We start from the raw sequence: 22,555 nt of genomic DNA, 5'->3' as shown, positions 1-22,555 counted from the left end.
CAGGCTGGGTTATAGTGAGCTCGTTACGCTGAGTTGGAGCAAACTCGTTATGCTGAGTTGTCACTTATGTCGAGTCACGTCCACTTGTCCCCTCATTATGAGGTCGGGCCAAATCACCCTCCATCAGGTATATCATTACAAATTGATAATAAATATGCAATGTTACACCACGTATGAGAGTGGATCAACTAGAAAGGGATTGAACATTGGCATTTATATTTAAAATCTCAAATTTGACATTTCAAGGTAAAACCAGCAATTTGTATTGATCAACCAAAAAGCTTTCTGGTATAAGAATCTCTCTCTCTCTCTCTCTCAATTAACTTGTGTTGATTAACACAAAATGTTTCACATAGGTAGAAACAGTAATAGTACCAAATGCAGCCAAGGTCACCACATGCGCATAAATCCACCACTAATCATCTTGTAGTTGGCAGAACATTTCAATAAGACCCCATTGGATATTTTTGTTTTTTTTTCCTTTTTCTGGGTAGAATTCATCATCTTTATCATCCTGTGGTTGTTTCTTATCTTGGAATTTCTGTTGAACTCTACTGACTCGTTGTCTCTGGTTTCTTCCCCATAGTTTTCCTCCTAGCTAGCTAGAAGCCTGCAAAAGAGAGAAGATGGTAGTCACAGGTGGTGCCAGCAAAGTTTCTGCAGCCGGAGTCGCATCGGATTATGATCGAACGAAGGAATTAAAAGAATTTGATGAATCGAAAGCTGGTGTTAAAGGACTGGTAGACTCAGGGCTTGTGAAGGTCCCTCGTATTTTCATCCGCCCATCCGATAAAACTGACCAGAAATCCAATACCAGTGAGATCCACCCGACTACAATTCCAGTTATAGATTTGGGCAGCATCCATGAAGATGCAATTCGACATGAAGAGATCGTCGGTCAAATCCGCCACGCATCGGAGACATGGGGCTTCTTTCAGGTAGTTAATCATGGGATCCCTGCAAGCTTGTTGGATGAGATGCTTGAAGGAGTACGCAGATTTTACGAGCAAGACAATGAAGTGAAGAAACGATTCTACACACGTGACATCAGCAGAAGGGTGGTGTATAATAGCAATTTCGATTTGTATCAGTCACCCGCAGCTAACTGGAGGGACACCTTCTATTGCAAAATGGCTCCTAACCCTCCAAATCCTGAAGAATTGCCTGAAGCTTGTAGGTATGTATTGAACAAAAGACATCTAACTAGCTAGCTAGAGTGGGATGAGGAACACGGAAAAAACCGTGAAACTACTGCCCCAGTCTGGTTTTCTATGTTTCCAATTCCGACCCTGATCGGTTAATTGGTTTCTTATGTGCTTAATTTGTAGGGATATAATGATGGAGTACTCGACGCAGGTTGCAAAGTTAGCAGCAACACTGTTGCAGTTGGTATCTGAGGCATTAACACTAGAGCCAAAACGCCTGATAGACATGGGATGCGCCGAGAGTGAAGCCATTCTGTGTCATTACTACCCAGCCTGCCCTGAGCCCGAATTGACAATGGGCACTAGCAAGCATGCTGACAATGATGTTGTCACCATCCTTCTACAAGACCATATTGGTGGCCTCCAAGTTCTTCATAAAAACCATTGGGTTGACGTGCCACCCATGCCTGGTGCTTTAGTAGTAAACGTTGGTGATCTTTTGCAGGTCAGTTTAATTCTTCTTCTTGTCAATACTCAAATACATTTTCATGGTTTGTTAATTAGCCCAGGGCTATGATAAGGGTTATAGCTCAAGCCCAAGCCTGGGCGAGGCCTGACCCAGACTCCTGGCCTAGTCTGGCGGGGCCCAAGCTCGAAATGATCACCCTTAGGGGACCTAGGAGCTTCCCATCGTTTCAAAGCCATCAACCCACCTCACCTTTAGGGGGCATTATTTTTTCGGGTTTTGAGAGGGGGGAATGTTGACCAATAGGATTTTGGTTCCCATTGACCAAGAATCTCATGTTCTTTTTTCATATTTATGTGGGTATCAGGGAAAGTTTATTTTTCTGGGTATGGGTAAGTGATACCCATCTCCTATGTGGGTAAATAAATTTCCCACCTGGGGGAAGTTATCAACGCTTGAATGGGACAAAAATGCCCCTTTTAATAATGGATCTTTATGGCTAAAATGGTCATTGCCTTATTTACATGAGAAATAAAAGCTTTGAGCATCATACTCCGATTTCTAAGCCTTTTGATCTTCAACATCACTCTTATGTTCTAACCCAACATCCAGAATGATGGGTGAATGTCCATCTTCTTCTCTGCCTCCTACCAAGAGCTACTACTTGTGTTTGGGCAAGTCGAAAAAAGGGTTGGGTTTAAGGTTGGATTAGGGTTATGGTTAGGAAATTTTGCTAACTCAAAATTGAATTGAGTTAGGTATTGAACAATCCAATTTTTGGTCGGTTTGATTTGCAGTCGGAATTGGAACCGAAATTTCTTGGACTCGAAATTGAAATGGTCTATTCCCATAGTCAATTTGATTTAGTCAGGAATTTGAATTAAAATAAACTGGAATAGGATTTCATCCCCAAAGGAAGGGAGGGAATGGCAGGCTATGCCATTCCATTAGGAATGGAAATGGCCAAATGGGATTCCGATTCTGTCCAATAAAACAGTTGGCTGATTCTGATTCAAGACCACTATTCCCGTGAACCAAATGAGCCCCCAGTACACTTGAAATCATATATTCATGCACATTATGCATGTAACATGATTGGTTTAGCCATATAAGTTTGATTGTATGAGAGAGGGGGCATGATGAAAGAAGGGTGGTTCTTGACATCATGTTGCTATACATAGCAGATAAAGTCCAACTTGGGCTCAATTTCATTAATTTGTTGATAAATTTGTGTTAAAAATAATGGTTGTATACTTGGATTGGGCTAGATTGACTTCAACCTGGACCAACCCAAGTTGGGGTCTGCTCTCAACAAGCCTTCCAACAGGTCTCCCAACAAGTTACTATAGCCGCAAATAGGAAACATTTCCCCTGGACATTTGTTGGTAGCACATCCGGTTTCAACTGACCCAGGCTGTGTTGCTTTTTCCTACACTATCCTGATGATACCTCCTCCTAGGCTCTAGCGCAACACGTGAATGGACCATTGCATTGTGCGAAAGCTTGTTCTAATGGTGTTTTCATTTCCTATTTCGTATTGGGCTTCTCACAAAAACAGAAAAGCAATATTGTGTTTATGCAGCTTATCTCAAATGACAGATTCAAAAGCGTGGACCACAGAGTGCTGGCAAAACGCATAGGCCCCCGTGTATCCGTAGCATCCTTTTTCCCGTCTCGTGAAGATTCCACACATATCTATGGTCCAATCAAGGAGCTGTTATCGGAGGAAAATCCTCCCATTTACAGGGAAACCACGGCCCAAGAGTATTCTAATTTCTTCAGGTCTAAGGGACTCGACGGTACGTCTACGCTTACACACTTCAAGTTGAAAGTGGTAATGTAATACCATTTGTGTACTCGCTTAACTCAAAGGAATAAAAAACTGAAAGTATTCAGAAACTCAAAGAAAGTTTTTTCCCAATCATATGGGGTCAGCTACCTGAATCTTGTACTGCCATTTTGCACCGTTCAGTGCCATGTCCAGTGTTAAATTATGAGATGAGATTGACTACCTGTCTATGGATTTGCTAAGTTTAATTGCTTCATTGGCCAACCTGAGCCCAATTCATGAATTCCTTTTCTGGGAAAAAATAAATACTAGTTCTTGTTTGGTAACAACTACATGATAAAAATTTTTATCCTCGTCATTTATCCAGTTTTTGAATCAATCTACAATGAATTTGGAACTGGTTCATACTTCATAGTTCATAGGAGGATGTGCTCTATCAATACACTACAGGGCAGAAAGATGGGAGTCGTTTGCCTTCCTGTGCTTCCTAGTGTAGACATGCAATGGTTGACAAGCATTCTGATGGGTCGACACTTAACACAGGCCATTGACAAAATTGCAATAAAAATAGAAAGCGAAAGCTCTGGGACAAAATACCTTAGTTAAAAAAAAACGCTAACAATAATATATCAATATTATCTTCAAACTATCAAGTCGTATTACATAAAACTTAAAAAAAATAATATAATAAATTATTAATAGCAAATACAGAAAGAAGACGCATGTTATGGAAACGCCACTCATGCACCTACAAAGCTGTGTCTCTGTATTTACAAGTGAACCTCCACCTCTCATCACTTCATATTGGCTAACAATAGAATCAGACGGTTGCTTTGGGTTGCAAAAACTGCATAAGCGACCACAAGATATCCATTCTATGCATGCCTTTGTTATTCTGCTCCTGCAAGAGTTCTCAGTTCAACATTTTTACACTGAAATAATAGAAAGATACAGGCACTAGAATGCTCCTTTGACAAGAAATCAGAAAATTTGTATCCTATATTCCATCATACCTATTTTACCTATGAAGAGATCCGATCCATTCAACCCATCCCCCTTAGGTCTTAGCTAAGAAATGACATAAATATCATATTTATCAGATGATTACAATTATGATCTAAAACTTGTATTTCTACACTTAATTGTTACTATCTAGGGGAATTTCATACATGCAACTAGACCTGTTTATGGGCCAGGTGGACCGGGCCAGGCTTTGCCTCTATATTAACAGAATATGTTCAGGGAGCCCGAGCCTGGCCTGACAATTGGGCGATCTTGAGCCCAAGCCCAGCCCTTGTATAAAGCCCAAAGCCTGACCAAAAAGTTGGGCAAGAAGAACTCTTTTTTTAATTTTTATTCAACCACGAGCAATTTATTTATATTAAATGACCTCAAAACCCCAAAAATATTGAACGATCTCACTATGGCCAGAGAAAAGAGGAGTAACAAAGTAAGTTATATAAAATATTATCAGGCTAGGCTCGGGCTCGGGCTTGGGCTGGGCTTTTTTGAAAAAGACTGAGCCCATGGGCCTAAAATCTTGTCCAAGCCCGACCAAAGACGGGCCAAGCCAGGCCAGCCTGTCAAGCTACCTGGCCTATGAACAGGTCTACATACAACATATGATTACAGAATTTGTTTTCTCTATATGTGGGGGATGCTCAATTGATTTTAGAGATGGAAAAAGATTAGGGCCATTCTGACGCTAACCAGATTGAACCAAAACCCAACCCTAACTGGGTATAACTGGCAGGGAAGAATGGTCAGAGCCAAAAATTGACCACCTATTCCTCTCACCACCGACTAGAAAACATTTGCTCATATCTGATGATCTTCTCAATCATGTGGGATCACTGGGATGGTAGAGGAGAAAACTGATCACATATTTTTTCATTGCAAGTTCTATCCTATGGATTTTTTTAATACATCTATGGTATACAATAGTGCTTCCCTTTCAATATCTATAATTGTTCCTCAGATGGAAAATCAAAGAGAAGCAGGGAGAGACACTATGGGGGAAATTCCCTCTGTGATAGTGTGGTTGACTTGGAAAGAAAGGAACGCAAACATTTCTGAGAACAGGAGCACCACTTCAGAAGCAATCCTAAGGAAGATCATTGTTAAGAATGCAAAGAATTCAGGAAGCCTCCTATTCAGAATTCTTTAGTTTTAGCACTTTTTATATGCAGTATAAATACCAAACATATGTTGATATGAAGACTTTTCTCTAGATCTTCTGATTTCCCAATGTATAGCTTCTTGCTGCACATGGGCTGTTACATGCACACACTTTTGGAATGAGCATATTATATTCTTACCACTTCAAAAGAATTTAAAAAATATTAAAATCGTGTGAATTATTGAAATTCATCATTTTTATCAACAACTGTATAAAGAGAGAATTTATTAACTACTGAAAGTAAAAACTGAAGAACCTATTAAAAAAAAAAGAAAAGAAAAGAAAACCCCTACAGTTGGGAAAAATTGAACTTCTGGGTACAGTACATAGAATAAATCTGACCAAAACTACTATTACGAAGAAGGGAGAAATACAAGCAACATTCTGGATGACCATGTTGAAATGTGGTTCACAATCAAAATTAAAATCCATGTTTCAGAGAGCTAATAAAGGCCATGTGGACTTGGGGATTAAAGAAATGGCCATTCCAGCAGGTCTCCTATCCAATGGTTTATCTGGATCAGCCACTTTATCACTTAATGCGGCAGAAATAGTGAATGCCACTTAGTAATAACTCTAATTCACCAGATGAGGTACATAGAGAGAGAGAGAGAGAGACAGAACCATCTTGTCAATGCCCTTCAGTATGGTGGCACCTCCTTCTCATGGATGGTTGCTAAGACAACCATCTTGAGTGCTTAATTTCACCCATATACTTAGTTATTATGACCCAACCCATCAGGTTTACTATAACCTGAATCCAACAACAGTAAGCTTATTGGAATCCAAGTCATCTTTAAACACAACAAAGACAACCAGAGAACACCAGAGCCAACCCTATTCAGGAAGTATTTACTTGGAAAGAATTTACAGTCAGACTATATTCTGATGTGTATTCAGCAAAATAAAAGGGAAAAAATCAAGGATCAAAATTTTGTCATGTATCGGAGCCTTCCTGATACGCCCCTACAGGGAGTGTTTCGGGTCAGCGAGTGGTTCAGGGGGTAGACCAGCCTTAAACCGGCCCCTCTGAACCAGATTCAAAAAAAAATAAACAAAAAAAACAAAAAAAAACAGTATTGATACAGGCCGATACGCCCTACTGGCGTATCACCCTGTATCGATATTTTGAACCTTGGAAAAAATAACAGAGGAGAACAGCGAAGAAGAGAAGAGAGAATGACAAAAGGGGTGCAGTAAGTTATGTTCCTGCTGCCCTACTATTTATATTTATATGTTAGCAAACAAAAGTACCCTTGCCACCCATATAAGAAAAGGAAGACAATAACAAGAAGCTAACAGCAAGCAATAAATAACATAAAATATAACATAAATATAAAGTCCATAGTTTTCAAGGCATCTGTGCGATTCTGGGTGACACTGGGGCGCCTAGTCTCCTAGGAGATAAAAATTTTATAATATAAAAAGACTAACTTTTGGTTAGTTCCCTAGTTTTATATACCATTCAGCATGCATGTTAAGTGAAAAAATAGAAATTCTCTTTATTAAGAACATTAAATTCCCTCTAAAAATGTGGCAAATCATCACATCTAAAAGATAAAATTCTTTACATATATTAATTTCATTGTTTTCAAAAATAATACTACTATAATAAGTATTTAATAGAGCAATTTCATATCAATTAGCAGCTAAAAAGGTTATTAACTTTATATGATAAATATTCAAGATGAAAAGTAAAATAGAAAAAACAAGGATGGAGTTTCTGTCTTTATAATTCTATTCTTTCTTCCCTTCTTTCTTTTCCTCTCCTCAAAACCCTTTGATCTTTTAAATTTCAATAGTAAAACATTAAAACAAAGTATAATTAATATATATAGCATATAATATAATGAATTAACACATACATTAATATGATACAACAATATAAATGATATTATAAAAGGGGCCCACCTTGTCATTTTTGTCACCTAGGTGGGCACTTAGTCGCCTAGTTGCTAAAAGTCAAGGCATTTGGGTGAGGCGCCCATCCAAGGGCGCCTAGTCATGTGCGATTCTGGGCGACACTGGGGCGCCTAGTCTCCTAGGAGATAAAAATTTTATAATATAAAAAGACTAACTTTTGGTTAGTTCCCTAGTTTTATATACCATTCAGCATGTATGTTAAGTGAAAAAATAGCAATTCTCTTTATTAAGAACATTAAATTCCCTCTAAAAATGTGGCAAATCATCACATCTAAAAGATAAAAATCTTTACATATATTAATTTCATTGTTTTCAAAAATAATACTACTATAATAAGTATTTAATAGAGCAATTTCATATCAATTAGCAGCTAAAAAGGTTATTAACTTTATATGATAAATATTCAAGATGAAAAGTAAAATAGAAAAAACAAGGATGGAGTTTCTGTCTTTATAATTCTATTCTTTCTTCCTTTCTTTCTTTTCCTCTCCTCAAAACCCTTTGATCTTTTAAATTTCAATAGTAAAACATTAAAACAAAGTATAATTAATATATATAGCATATAATATAATGAATTAACACATACATTAATATGATACAACAATATAAATGATATTATAAAAGGTGCCCACCTTGTCATTTTTGTCACCTAAGTGGGCGCTTAGTCGCCTAGTTGCTAAAAGTCAAGGCATTTGGGTGAGTAGCCCATCCAAGGACGCCTAGTCAACTAGGTGATGCCTAGGTGGGGCCTCGCCCAAACTCCTTGACAATTATGGGAGGACTGTACTGTGTCTCTACACTCCCCCTCAAGTTGCGATTAGATATTAGTCATTCCCAACTTGCATAAATATGTCTCTAACTTTATCTTTGTAACAACTTTGGTGAAGATATCAGCAAGTTGCATATCAGAACCAACATAGGGAAGGACACACTTCTTGAGAAGCAACTCTTTCTTTGATAAAATGTCAGTCCATGATGAGAATAAAAATTATCATATTTTTATCCCTCAATATTCAGTATTTTATACTTAATTAGTACCTAATTAGACTCACTATTCTTGTATTTCGATTTAGGGCACGAAAGAAGGCGTAGGGTGAAAAACAAGGCTAATTGGGTAATTTTGCACAGTTTCGGCGCCGCGTGATAATTTGGGCATAACTCTCCCATCCGGACTCCGATCGAGATGATTCAAGATGCATTAGAAAGATAAGGAAAAACTCTACAACTTTCATGTTTTGAGTTTTGATAGATTCGGACTGCATCGAGGTCAAAATCGGGCCCGAAGTCTAAGCGAATTCGTAGAAAAGCCCAGTTCGCAGCTAAAGCCCAGTTCGCAGAGAAGCCTTGCAGTAGTCCAATTCGTTGAAGAAGCCCAATACGAATGCAAGAATAAGAAACATCAAAGAGTCCTATCAGGTTCAATTTTCTATTGTATTTCTAGAAGGATAAAAGAGATTAAGATTACCAATTAAGAGATAGGAGTAGATTAGATCTAATCTAGGCATTATCTATAGGAAATAGGACTTTCTATTTTTGAGAAGGAACTCCAAAAAGGAGTTGGAAACAGCCCCTCCTCCTAAAGCTATATAAAGGGGGGCGGACTAGCACCCAGGGCATCATCAAATCCTGCAAGAGAGCTTCAGCCTTCAAGAAAAGCAATCAGCAACCAAGGAGGAAGAAGCAGAGTTCGCCCCCTCTCATCTGGAAGCTGCGATTTCATCATGAAGTGTCTGTAAGGTTTTAATTTCTAGTTGAAGGGTTAGGGAAGCTTTGATTCTATAAACATTGTGAGATCTAATTGATTTTTATTTCAGTTCATTGTTTATGAGTATTCATATGTTTTCTGCAATTAACTGTGAAGAATATTTTTATTGATTAAGCAAGAAGGTGCCCTTGCTCATTCAATGAGAATAATCTATGGACGATTGAACCTCAAGTTTCATATATGATTGGTAGGTTTGATCATGGTGGCAACTAACAGAAATTGATTGCAAAAAAGTTTTCGATCTATGTTAGGAAAATGTATGATCTGGTTTAAACGGTCCGAGCTTGTGAGATCGTTGACCAGAATTGGGTCTTTCCCCTCTTAATGCTATTAATAGATTAAATCCTAAGAGCTTGTTTAGGACTATCTATTAATAAGAGAAGCAATCAAAGAGCTTGTTTTGGTTGTCGAATAATACGAGTAGAGGCTGGCTGTTAGAGCTTGTTAATGGCTATAACCAATTTATTCATAAACATATGAATTTATCCTTGCATCGAGGATCAATGATAAGAATCAAAGCTGAACTTGTCCCCTCAACCGGAAGCTATCTCCCATCGATTTGATCCTTGCTTTCTATTATTTTCTTTTATTTCATCTTATCTTCCTTATTTTCACAACCCCCTACTTCATTTACTTGGAAATAAATCCACCCAATCCCTGTGGAGACGACCTTGCTCATCACTATATACAAATTATTCACTCGAGCAAGACTTTTTATCTTTGGTTGGATTCGACACCCACCAGTCCACCTCGAGATGTTGGGTTCAATCATGTTGTATTGGATTTTGAGTAATATTAATAGTGGCCTGGTTGTTACAATACAACATCAATGGCTTTTCATATTCAATTCCCAACTCAAGTAGGGATCTCAACCATAATACTTCAACCATACCATTAGCAATGGACTCTATATTGAGTCTCGACAATGGAATGGGCAACACCATTTTGTTTCTTACTCCTCCATGAAACAAGATTCCCTCCAACAAAGGCACAACACCTTGAATTAGATCTCCTATCAATACACCCGACCAGTATTTGTATATGCCTCTATTTTCATATGAGCATTATTTTTGAAGAGTATGCCTCAGCTTGGACATTTCTTCAAGTAAGCATGAATCCTTTCAATTGCAAGTAGATGGGATATTTTGGGAAAATGCATGTACTGACTGACAACACTGGCAACATAAGAGATGCTGCATCGTGATATAGATAAATATGTTTTCCAACTAATGGATGGATCATAGCTTTGCCTTCAAGAGGCTCACCACCTTCTACACTTGTCTTATGATTTTGTTTAGTAGGTGTATCAGCAGGTTTAATTCCTAATTTCTCAATTTCCTCTAATAGATCTAGGACATATTTTCTTTATGAGATAAAAATGCCATGTTTAGATTGAGCCACTTCAATTCCCAAGAAATAGCGCAAATCACCCAAGTCTTTCACTTCAAACCTTTTGTTAAATAACTGCTTAAGAATTAATTTCACTAGTATCATTGCCTATTACCACAATATCATCAACATACACTGCAAGGAAAGTTAAGGAAGAACTTTCCTTCTTGATAAAAAAGTGTGTAGTCTAACTAGGCCTGCACATAGCCAAACTTCTCCAAGGCAAGTCTAAATCTATCAAACCATGACCCTGGGGATTGCTTTAGACCATACAAAATCTTCTCCATCCAATAGGCTTTCTTTTTTGTATCTGCATCATGAAACCAGGGGGTAATTCCATATATACCTCCTCCTGCAAATCACCATTGAGGAAGGCATTTTTAACATCCATTTGGAACAACGACCATGAGAAATTCACAACAAGGGGAAACATCACTCTAGTGGTGTTCATCTTGTCAACTAGTGCAAAGGTCTCAACGTAATCAATACCATAAGTCCATGTTATCACTTTTGCAACTGGTTGGGCCTTGTATATTTCGATTAAGCCATTTGCATTATATTTTACTGTAAACACCCATTTGTACCCGATAGGTTTCTTCCCTTCTAGGTGATCCACTAGCTTCCATGTATTATTTTTAGTGAGGACATCCATTTCTACCTTCATTGCATCCTTCCACTTAGGCACTAGTAGGGATTCTTGCATTGTTCTAGGAATAGATATAGTAGCAAATAGCAATAGATGCCAAAAAAGATTTATAAGATGGTGAAAGGTGGTTATAATAAAGATGTTGAGATATGCAATGGGTGGTAGATGAGGTACAACAACGCGTCCCTTTGCAAATTGCAATAGAGAGGTCAAGATCATTTGAGGGAGGATGAGGCTCAGTAGTAATAAGAATGTCATCTGCAATAGTAGTAGGTAAAGGGGTTGTAGTGGAGACGAGAACTGGCCTTGATTGCTCATGACTGAAATCAATCTACCTCCACTGTCTATGAGACACCCTTAATTCTTTACACTTTTGAAATCCCCTTCACCACACTCTCTTTCAGTGATAGAATAGGTAACGGAACTTCCGAGGCAAAAATACCCTTCTCACCACTCTCTCCCTGAGATGAAACCCTTGGGAATAATAGTGAACATCCTCAAATAAGGTAACATCCATAGACCAAAACAAGTTCTAGAGACAAGATCATAGCAACAGTACCCCTTTTGACTTTGTGCATACCTAAGAAAAATACACTTAGCAGACTTAAGATAAAATGTAGAGCAATGAGGTCCAAGGATTTGAACAAAGCAAATGCATCCAAAGGGCTTAAGGGGGATAGTGAACATGTCTTTATTTGGATACGTTGGGTTAAAAGGAGATTTCATATCTCAAACTCGTGAAGGAACCCTGTTGATTAGATACATGCTTGTGTGGATGGCATCCCTCCAAAAACATATAACATTAGAATTCAGCATGATGCTTCTAGCAACTTCCAAGATGTGTTCTTTCTCTCAGATACTCCATTTTGCTGAGGTGTATGGGGATAGGTACTTTGATGGATAACCCTATATTCAAGGAAATATGAAGCCAAGGATTTTTCAAAATACTTTGTGGCATTATCTTACCTAAAAGCTTTGATTTTGATTCCAAATTGGGTTATAACCATTTGGTGAAAAGCACGGGTTAGAGAAGGGATCTCATCTTGACAATGAATAAGATAAACCCATGAGAAATGGGAATGATCATCAACAAACAACAAGAAATATTTGTACCCTCCCCCCATAGTAGTAATATGATATGGTTCCAAACATCGTTATGCACAATTTCAAAAAGAGAAATGCCTCTGTTATTACTCAAAGAATAACTTGATCTATAATGCTTTACAAGTTCACAACTCTCATACCTTAAATTGGACACTTGGACTGACTCAAACAATGTAGGAAAAAGGACTCTTCAAAGCCCCAAATGATAACTGACCCAACCAATTATGCCAAAGCATAATCTAACTCAGATTTACAAACAGAAGACCTCCCAACTTCTTTATTCCTCCCAAGTGGATGCTTAAGCAAGTAGATTTTCCTGAACCCATTTAGCATAGTTGGGTCTTTCTTGGCTGGTTTCTTTATGTCCCCAATCACATACTGAAGTTTCCCTCTACCTCCAATGGCCATCATGGCTGATTGTGCCCATTCCAAGTAGCTAGTTCAATCAACCTTGACAGTAGTAATCTGAAAAGAGTTATTTGTCATACGTCCAGCCCCTACAGGTCCTTCCCCTTGAGCCTTCGATTCACTCCTAGCTGTCTCAATGACAAATACACTACAAATGATAGTCCTCCAACAAATAACAGCCACTAATAAATGCTAAACAAGTCTGTACAGCCTCCAAAACAAATAACCATCCTCAAACAATTCTCCAAAATAATATTCAGGTGACTATCAGTCACAGAAGTAGGTCTGAGATCAAAAAACTGATCGCAGTCTCGTAGGAAACCCTAGAACAGGCCTGGAGAAAAGTAATTCTACTAGTCACTCTTTCTATAAGGATCCAAATACCTTCTAATGACTGTCAATCTCAACAAAGATGAGAAATCAGCCTAGAAAACTCTGAGCGCCACTTCCAAACTCATGTTTAAGCCCTAGACCTTATACCGACCTGATTTCTCTGATTCTTCCTGGTCACTGGGCAATCTCCAAGGTCAGACACCACCCTGGGCAACAATAGAATTCTTCCAAGAATTGGGCAACATGTGCTGAAGCTCCAGCCCTAGGAAATTCGCATGCAGCTGACTGGATCAAGTCCACATGAGAACCCTAATCAACCCTAGACCTGCTCTAATACCAACTTGGCTGAAGGGATTTACAGTCAGACTATATTCTAATGTGTATTCAACAAAAGGAAAGGGAGAAAATAACAGAGGAGAACAGAGAAGAGAGGAGAGAATGAGAAAAGGAGTGCAGTAAGTAATATTCCTGTTTCCCCACTGTTTGTATTAATATGTTAGCAAACAAAGATTAGTACAAAAAAAAGAAAGACAATAACGGCAAGCAATAAATAACATAAAACATAACATAAATATAAGGAGGGACCACACCAATCTACTGTGCTGTGTCACTACATATTTTATGGAACAAATAATTCTTTTTTTTTCGGTTATCATAGTATTTGAACTAATAAGGGGCCATTTCTTGCTATAATGGTAAAATTTTGGGCTGTAAAGCCTGAGAATATGGATTTGAGTATGAGAGTGGCCACTTTGTGCAAAAATGTGCTAAATGTTAGGTCCATATCCACTCCACCCTTCCAAGACCCCAGATAGCTGGAGCAACACTTGGTAGTGGCCTTTTCTTTTATAGTATTATCAAGGCAACACATTCTCCAAAAGAAAAGAAATTAAAAATAAAAGAAAAAATTACTAGAATTTCAGGAAAATGATATAAATGAATTCGTTTTTTTCATAATCTTTCAATGACCATTTCTTTCTTAATATTCTTATAAAAATAAATTTCTAACTTATTCAGATAAATTCTTCAAGTAAGAAGAAATCATTTCATTCCATGTGGTTTCCAGATGAGCCATTAGTAATTTCAATTGATACAGTTTGGTTGTGATGCTGTTAACACACTGTCATAACTTGTTTGACATGAAATTATATATATACTAAGAGAAAGCTCCACAAAATTATATGATATCAGGAATTAAGACAACCATGATATATATTTTCTCAAACTCTGACAAAGCCAAGAGCTCATATGCAACCAAAGCCTCACCTCAACAATAAAACAAGCCCATGTCTTTTTGCCATGAGCTTCTGTCAAACCCTTTAAGATTGTAAGTCCCAATCTTCTAATGGCTTCAGCTATCTCAAGAAAATGGTTGCAATCCTCGCACAAAATCTACAGAGTTTGTCCAGAATACTTCATTTAGGGAAAATAAGACTAACAAGAAATTTATTCATATTTGATGAGTACAAACCTCTATAAGCATCTGCCCATTCATGTTAAGATTCTCCACTATTACAGGGCAAGAATTTGTCTGGCTTCCTACTTCTAGAGCCCAGCTTGAACCATGATCATGACTACAGGATCCTAGTAGATCCATTGTCTTATCGTGCAACCACATATTCATAAATATAACGTAAGTTCCATATGGTAGACAATCGCAATTAAAATTAAAACAAAATGAAATTTTTTTCTTTTACAAACGATGATACAATATATCAAGTTTTAATCTAGGAGAGCTATCTAAAAATCAATAAAATAACTCCATAAATATGTAATTTGAGCTGCATATATTGGTGACTACCTCTATCCAAGGTTCAAAGTATTGGTATTGCAAGGATTATTAGAAAGGGAATTTTAAGATACATATTGCTATATAATTTGGAGAGTGTAATGATCTGGATACACATGCATATGCTAGGGGAACTCACAAAAATCCTTCATATATATATCAATAAAGTTAAATTTGAGGTTTAAATTACTATAAGGCACAACACATAAAAATCAATGTTACTTCAACCGGACCAGATGGTCTGACCATCAAACTCAAAAACTGGAGGGAATCAGCAATTTTTTTTTTTTATCCTGAGTTTTAGTTTTTCCTAAAAAACATCTGACTCACTATTAACTTGGGAAAACTGTTGAAGAACAGAAAGTTTTAGTGACCCGGCCAGTTTTCAATGATCAACCCAAGTCATTGCTCCATGATATGTTGTAGATGATAATAATAGGAATTCAACTCACAACCTGATATTTACAAAGAATTGCATATTACCAATAAGCCACAACACAATTTGTGTGTGTGTGTGTATTTGTGCTTCTTTAATGCTTATATTGACCAAATATATGTGTTCTTTTTTTTTTCCAAAAGCATGATTTACAATGAACCTAAATCACTTGAATGAAGATTAGAAAAATAACCAGTAAGCCACAAACATCAGACATGTTATCATATATAATATATTATATATTTATATACCTAATGGCATGGGTCACTAGTTCAACCAACTGGTTGAACCACTTGACTAGGGGTGCAAGTTGGGCCAGGTTAGGTTGGGTTGAACCCCCAACCCTAAAGCTTCAGGTTGGGTTCAAGTTGGGCTTGTGTTGGTCTCTGATTGGCCCGACTTCTCTACTTTTTTCAAATGTACTTATTTCCTAGACACTAAGGGTTCATATTAATTCAATAAGAGCATTATTATGTGTAAAAGAGCACAGTTACCATGTTGTAGAAAAAAATTGTCTTAAAACTTCACATACAATATACATGCATACATGCATGAATAGTTAATACACATATACATAAGTACTTACATGCATATATACATGTTTCTACTGTAGCTACAGTAGTCCGAACCAGTAAGGAGAAGAAGAAAGAGAAGGAAAAGAAGAAGAAGAAGAAGAAGATGAAAGAACTGTCGAACCTGATAGCTAAACCCAATCATCGACCTCTTAATAGTGATTAGGCTTCTAATTAAATGTACAAGGACTAAACTGCCCCTACTTAAGTATGGGACAGAGAACCTCTAATAAGACTGCCACATAAGCTCAAAACTTAATCAAGGTGAGTTGACTAATCTACCCTTATTCGGCTAACTACACTCCCCCTCAAGCTGGAGAATATATGTCATATAATCCCAGCTTGTTACATATATAGTTCACTTTCCCTGAGCTTAAGGCTTTTGTAAACAAATCTGCCCACTGATCACCTGAGCTTACATGTTCTGTGCTTATCTCTCCAGTAAGAACCTTCTCCCTCACAAAGTGGCAATCAATCTCTATGTGCTTTGTTCTCTCATGAAAAACAGGATTGGATGAGATATGGAGCATAGCTTGATTGTCACAGTACAACTTCATAGGTTTATCCATGTGGAACCCGATTTCTTGTAGGAGATTCCTCAACCACACTAATTCACATGTAGTGTGTGCCATGGCTCTGTACTCGGCTTCAGCACTGCTTCTAGCCACAACCGTCTGCTTTTCTCTTCCACGTCACAAGATTTCCTCCAAGAAATGTGCAGTAACCTGTAGTAGATCTTCTATCAGACACAGAGCCCACCCAATCTGCATCCGTGTACCCAACTACTTCAAGTTTTCCTCTTGGTTTATACAATAGCCCATGGCCCAGAGCTCCCTTCAAATATCTTACAATTCTAAGAACTGCATCCCAGTGAGATATACGAGGGTTCTGCATAAATTGGCTCACCACACTTACTGCAAAGGAGATGTCTGGTCTCGTGATAGTCAAATAGTTCACCTTCCCCACTAGTCGTCTATACCTTCCAGGATCATCAAATATTTCCCCTGTATCACTGCTCAACTTAACATTTGGTTCCATAGGAGTCTCAGCCGGTTTTGTACCTAACAGTCCTATTTTGTCCAATAGATCGAGAACATATTTTCTTTGGCACAGGTTTACACCTTGTCTTGATCTAGCAACTTCTATACTCAAGAAATACTTCAATATCCCAAGGTCTTTTGTTTGAAAATGATTTTGCAGAAAGACCTAGAGTTTTTCGATCCCCAATTTTTCATTGCCAGTTATGACAATATCATCCACATAGACCACTAATAAAATCTTTCCAGCTTCTGAGTCATAGCTGAACACTGAGTGATCAACCTGGCATTGTTTCATTCCAAAATTCTTCACCATTTCACTAAACTTCCCGAACCAAGCACGAGGCGATTGTTTCAACCCATAAATTGCCTTTTTCAGTCTGCACACCTTACCAGCCTCCCCCTGAGCAACAAACCCAGGTGGTTGCTCCATATATACCTCTTCTATAAGGTCACCATGAAGGAAGGCATTTTTTATATCAAGTTGAAATAAGGGCCAATCATACATAACTGCCAGGGAAATTAACACACGAACAGAGCTAATCTTAGCCATTGGAGAGAAGGTCTCCATATAGCTCACTCCATACAACTGTGAATACCCTTTAGCAACAAGTCTGGCTTTCAGACGCTCCACACTACCATCTAGCAAGTATTTAACAGTATACACCCATTTACAACCCACAACATGCTTACCAGGAGGAAGAGTAGTGAGCTCCCACGTGTGAGTATGTTGAAGAGTAGAGAGTTCCTCCTCTATTGCCTGCCTCCACCCAGGTGAACTAAGAGCCTCTTGGATATTATTAGGTATGGAAATAGATGACAATAGTGAAACAAACTGGCAATGTGAGGCGGAAAGGCGAGATACTGAAACAAAATTGGAAATGGGATGGAGAGTAGAACTACGTTTACCTTTCCGTAAGGCAATGGGTAGGTCAAGTCCTGAAGGTTCAGCAACAGGAGCAACGACAGGATCTGCAGACAAGGTAGAAGCTGGAGGAGGGGCCGGTATCGTTCGACGTGTATACACTTGCCGAATTGGTGGTCGTTCAGTAGGGATCTGCACTGGATGAGGTGACGAGTCAACTCCAACAGGAACACCCGAAACAGGATCACTGACCGGAAGAGGAAGAGGAAGTAAAGGTGGAGACGAAGATGCTTCAGTTCCTGAGAAGAAGGGAGCAGACTCAAAAAAGGTGACATCAGGATAGACATAGCACTTCCGTGTAATGGAATTGTAACACTTGTACCCTTTTTGAGTCCGGGAGTATCCAAGAAAGACACACTTAATGGAGCGTGCATCCAACTTGTCTATTCCAGGACTCAGATTGTGAACAAAGCACACACAGCCAAAGATACGAGGTGTTAATGGAAAGGGATACAAGGTGGGGAACAAGATAGAGAAGGGAGACCGACCATAAAGAATAAAGGAGGGCATCCGATTAATGAGGAAACCCGCAGTAAGTACAACATCACTCCAAAACCGTTTAGGAACACTCATATGATGAAGGACCGAGCTGTTTCAAGGAGATGACGGTTCTTCTGTTCAGCCACCCCATTTTGTTGAGGAGTGGATGCACAAGAAGTTTGATGAATGATGCCATGTTGTTCTAAATATTGTTGAAAGGAAGTTAGAAAATATTCACGACCATTATCTGAACAAAGAACTTTGATTGGAACACCAAATTGTGTACGTATTTCAGCATGGAATTTTTGAAAAATGGAAAATAATTCACTCCTTTCTTTCATTATATAAATCCATGTCATTCTTGAACAATCATCAATAAAAGTGACAAAATACTTGTAACCATTATAAGACTCTATTTTGATCGGACCCCAAACATCTGAATGAACCAAAGCAAAAGGACTCAACATACGACTTTCAACTCTAGGACTGAAGGAAACACGACGATGTTTCCCAAACTGACACGACTCACACTGTAACACTGACAAATGACTCAAAGACGGAACTAGTATCTTGAGTGCCTTGAGAGAAGGATGTCCCAGTCGACAATGCCACTGTAGAGGAGTGAGTGAAGTCTGAAGTGCAACTGACGATCCACCACTGTCAAGGTAATACAATCCACCAGCTTCATGCCCCCCACCAATCTTCTTCCCCGTCCTGAGATCCTGAAAAACACAAGAGGAAGGGAAAAAAGTAACAAAACAGTTAAGAGTCTTGGTTAATTTACTAACAGACATAAGATTGAATGGAAACTTAGGGACATATAGAACAAATGATAAAGAAAGAGAAGCCATGTCAACATTGCCAACACCACAGATGGGAGAGGAGGATCCATTGACAAGGGTAACGGTTTGAGATGTGGAAGTTTCAGAGAAAGAAGAGAACACACCTGGAGTCCCGGTCATGTGATTAGAGGCTCCAGAGTCAATAATCCAAGGAGAGGTTTTAGATGACAGGCAAGCTATACCTGAGTGGGCAAGAGTAGCAGTAGTGTGTTGTGAAGTGGACTGAAGGAACCGCTCATACTCATCACGCGGTACACTCACCATCTCCCTTCCGGAAACAAATGTAGATGTGGAAGGAGTTAGGTCTGCCTATTGATTATCACTGACATCAACCCCACCAGCAACAGCATGATTGGCCCATTTAGAGGGAGGGCGGTCATGAAGATCATAACAAAAATTTACGGAATGTCCTTCCCTGCCATAGTGGGTACACTTCCTTGTAGAGCTGCCTTTTTCTTTGCCACGGCCTCCCCTTGAGTCACGACCACCACCACGACCTCCTCGGGAGGCATGTCCTCCCCCTTTCGTACCACGTCCACCTCCTCTGTCTGTCACAAAAGCTGATCTATCAGACTGTGTGGGATTCTCTGTTTGTCCCAAAGAAGTCCTGCGAAGCCGAGCAAACACTTCCTCAAGTGTAGGAAGGGTAGAGCCCCCCAATATTTGGGCCCTAACTGGTTCATACTCTGATTTCAACCCCACTAAGAACCTTGTGACATCTAGTTGTTCCCTCTATTGTTGCTGAACCTTAACATCTGGAGTGAGAGGATGATAGACATTGAGTTCATTTCTGAGGTTCTTCATACTGGCATAGTACTCTTCTAGGGTTTTATTTCCTTGTTGCAGACCAAAGTACTCCTGATAGAACTGATATACCCTTGTAGTATTATCTTGCCCAGAATACAACTTCTTGGCATGTTCCCATATGTCCTTAGCTGTACCTAAGAACATGAAGTTGGCACTTATTTTCAGTTCCATACTGTTCCATAGCCATGTCATGATTTGAGTATCTTCCTGTTCCCAATCATCAAACCCTGGAGAGTCAGCCGGTGGTTTATCTTCTTTCACATGCTTCACTTTTCTCTTTGCCTTGAGAAAACTTCCACCGACTTGGCCCATGGAACATAGTTCTCACCATTCAGTTTAATTGAGGTCATTTGTACACCTAGATAGTCAGAGGAAACCACCACACTAGGTTTCTAACCACTATAGCCATCTCCCATTGCTGCCATGATACTCTTTCAATGCTGCCTCTAATCTGAATTCCCAATCACCAACCAAGTGCTGCTGTCAAGAGTTTGATGTTCCAGAACCTACAACAGTCCCTAAACACAATGATAGATACACACGCCTTTGTTCTTATCCACACCACTACTGATTTCACAAAAAAAACACAGACTACACCGACATTAATTCAGCACTTACTAACCACATGCAAGCTCTCTTACAACTACTCAACAGAGTTTGTGCATCACAAGCACCACCACACAGCCATAGCTGTCACACACAATACAGACCTGCTTTAATGCTTTTAAGAGGGCACCACAAGACCAACAAAAACTCAACTAGTACCATTGCATTACACCTTGCACCATTCAGCCACCTACAGTAGCAGCCCTTACACCATTTGGTCACTGTAAACACAGCCTGTTCTTGGAATTTTTCCAAGAACCAGGGCAACAACCAACCTAGTTCTCTAGGTTCTGATCAGTCCTCTCAAGTTCTTGAAGATTTTCAACCCAGAAATACCAACAGCACACAGAGGAGAGATAACCAACCTTCGTTTGAGAGCTTCAGCCAACCATTCACTGCTGAAGTTGTTTTCTTAGGAAAGGAGGTTCTGTGCACCAGAAAAAAGAAGATCTGTGATGTTTCAGGCCTGGGACGAACCACTTTTCTCCATTGACAGCCCAGAGAAGAAAATGAGAGAACTGAAGCACGAACTGAAGTTGTCACGAACTGAAACAGGTCACGAACTGAAGTTGTCACGCTCTAATACCATGTTTCTACTGTAGCTACAGTAGTCCGAACCAGTAAGGAGAAGAAGAAAGAGAAGGAGAAGAAGAAGAAGAAGATGAAAGAACTGTCGAACCTGATAGCTAAACCCTATCAGTCGACCTCTTAATAGTGATTAGGCTTCTAATTAAATGTACAAGGACTAAACTGCCCCTACTTAAGTATGGGACAGAGAACCTCTAATAAGACTGCCACATAAGCTCATAACTTAACCAAGGTGAGTTGACTAATCTACCCTTATTCGGCTAACTCTAACAATACATATTTATATAATATTTATAGATGCAAATATGAAGTTAATTTGGGTTTAGGTTGGTCAAAACCTCAACCCGAACCCAACCCAAAGTTTAGTTGGGTTCATACTTTTCAACCCCAACCCTAACCCGATCTTTAACCCAACCCAACCCTAGTTTTCCAGGCTGGGTTCAAGTTGGATTCGGGCTAACCCAGCCTAAGTTGCAGTCCTACACTTGACCCATGAGCCAATGGCCTTTTTGGTTTGAGTGAGAGGTCCAAGTCTTTCAACATTGTAAAAAATCATTTATTATAGTTTGTGTGTTTGCCGAACTGAACCTGTTGAGAGAGCTGAGAAGAAGAAGTGGAAGAAGAAGAGAGGAGAATCTGATGTGTTCGAATGGGCACTATTCATCAGCCGGCCTTGTTCACTAATATAAGAGCAATACAAAATTTACATGAAAGGACCAGGATGCCCCTGATTAGTGATGGGACACCCAGTCTAATAAAACACAAGATACAATTAGGCCCAGTTACTAAGGCCCATTAACTAGAGACTCTAATACCCAGCCCAGACAAGAGAATAACAACATATCAGCCGAACCAACACTCCCCCTCAAGCTAAGCATGGATGTCAATCATGTTTAACTTGCCCAGTAAGTCCAAAAATTTCACTGTGGTTAGCCCTTTAGTTAAAACATCTGCAATTTGCATCTCTAAGGGAGTGTAAGGAATGCAGAGTTATCCTGTGACTATTCTTTCTCTAACAAAATGGCGGTCTATCTCAATATGTTTTGTTCTATCATGTTGCACTAGGTTATTTGCAATGTTGATAGCAGCCTTGTTGTCGCAGTACAACTTGAGAGGACACTCAGTCTTCACTCCCAGTTCACCAAGAAGAATTTTAAGCCACAACAGTTCTGCAACACCATGAGCCATAGCTCGATATTCTGCCTCTGCACTAGACCTTGCAACAACATTTTGTTTTTAAATTCTCCATGTAACTAGATTTCCCCCAACAAAAGTGCAGTAACCTGAAGTTAACTTTCTGTCACCCACAGAACTAGCCCAATCTGC

The 22,555-nt window shown here is 39.0% G+C and overlaps 2 protein-coding genes across 15 annotated transcripts in view; one reads left to right on the top strand and one right to left on the bottom strand.

Moving 5' to 3' along the window:
- Window positions 1–224: 224 nt before the first annotated feature.
- LOC148878856 (1-aminocyclopropane-1-carboxylate oxidase homolog 1-like) lies at window positions 225–9,333 on the top strand. Of its 10 annotated transcripts, none has more exons than XM_088960224.1 (5): window positions 225–288; window positions 587–1,177; window positions 1,329–1,650; window positions 3,194–3,410; window positions 5,379–5,897. In XM_088960224.1, exons 2-5 carry the CDS (start codon window positions 627–629, stop codon window positions 5,474–5,476), a joined length of 1,188 nt encoding a protein of 395 aa, XP_088816350.1. In that variant the 5' UTR covers window positions 225–288; window positions 587–626; the 3' UTR covers window positions 5,477–5,897. The 10 variants fall into 10 exon arrangements, 8 of the variants coding, with proteins under 8 accessions (XP_088816350.1, XP_088816355.1, XP_088816354.1 ...); XM_088960223.1 differs by lacking the exon at window positions 225–288 and adding an exon at window positions 356–490; XR_016104032.1 differs by lacking the exons at window positions 225–288; window positions 5,379–5,897 and adding exons at window positions 8,576–8,918; window positions 9,017–9,333 and having other exon boundaries at window positions 497–1,177.
- The window catches only part of LOC148878854 (transcription factor EMB1444-like), a 50,772-nt gene continuing 32,187 nt past the window's right edge, over window positions 3,971–22,555 (bottom strand). For 3 of the 5 annotated variants that reach the window (XR_016104030.1, XM_088960219.1, XM_088960220.1), the window contains 3 exons: window positions 14,619–14,747; window positions 14,414–14,539; window positions 3,971–4,301 (listed from right to left, as the gene is read on the bottom strand). Coding sequence is in view for 3 of the 5 variants with exons in the window: in XM_088960219.1 (XP_088816345.1) it covers window positions 4,221–4,301; window positions 14,414–14,539; window positions 14,619–14,747 (336 nt within the window). In the remaining 2 variants the exon portion in view is untranslated. The remainder of the gene's footprint in view (window positions 4,302–14,413; window positions 14,540–14,618; window positions 14,748–22,555) is intronic. The other 2 variants (XR_016104031.1, XM_088960221.1) reach the window with 1 other exon arrangement.

This window comes from Nelumbo lutea, chromosome 1 (assembly GCF_056320005.1).
Source record: "Nelumbo lutea isolate HS-2025 chromosome 1, American lotus-T2T, whole genome shotgun sequence".
NCBI classification, from domain to species: Eukaryota; Viridiplantae; Streptophyta; class Magnoliopsida; order Proteales; family Nelumbonaceae; genus Nelumbo; species Nelumbo lutea.
This window is presented reverse-complemented; position numbering and strand designations above follow the sequence as displayed.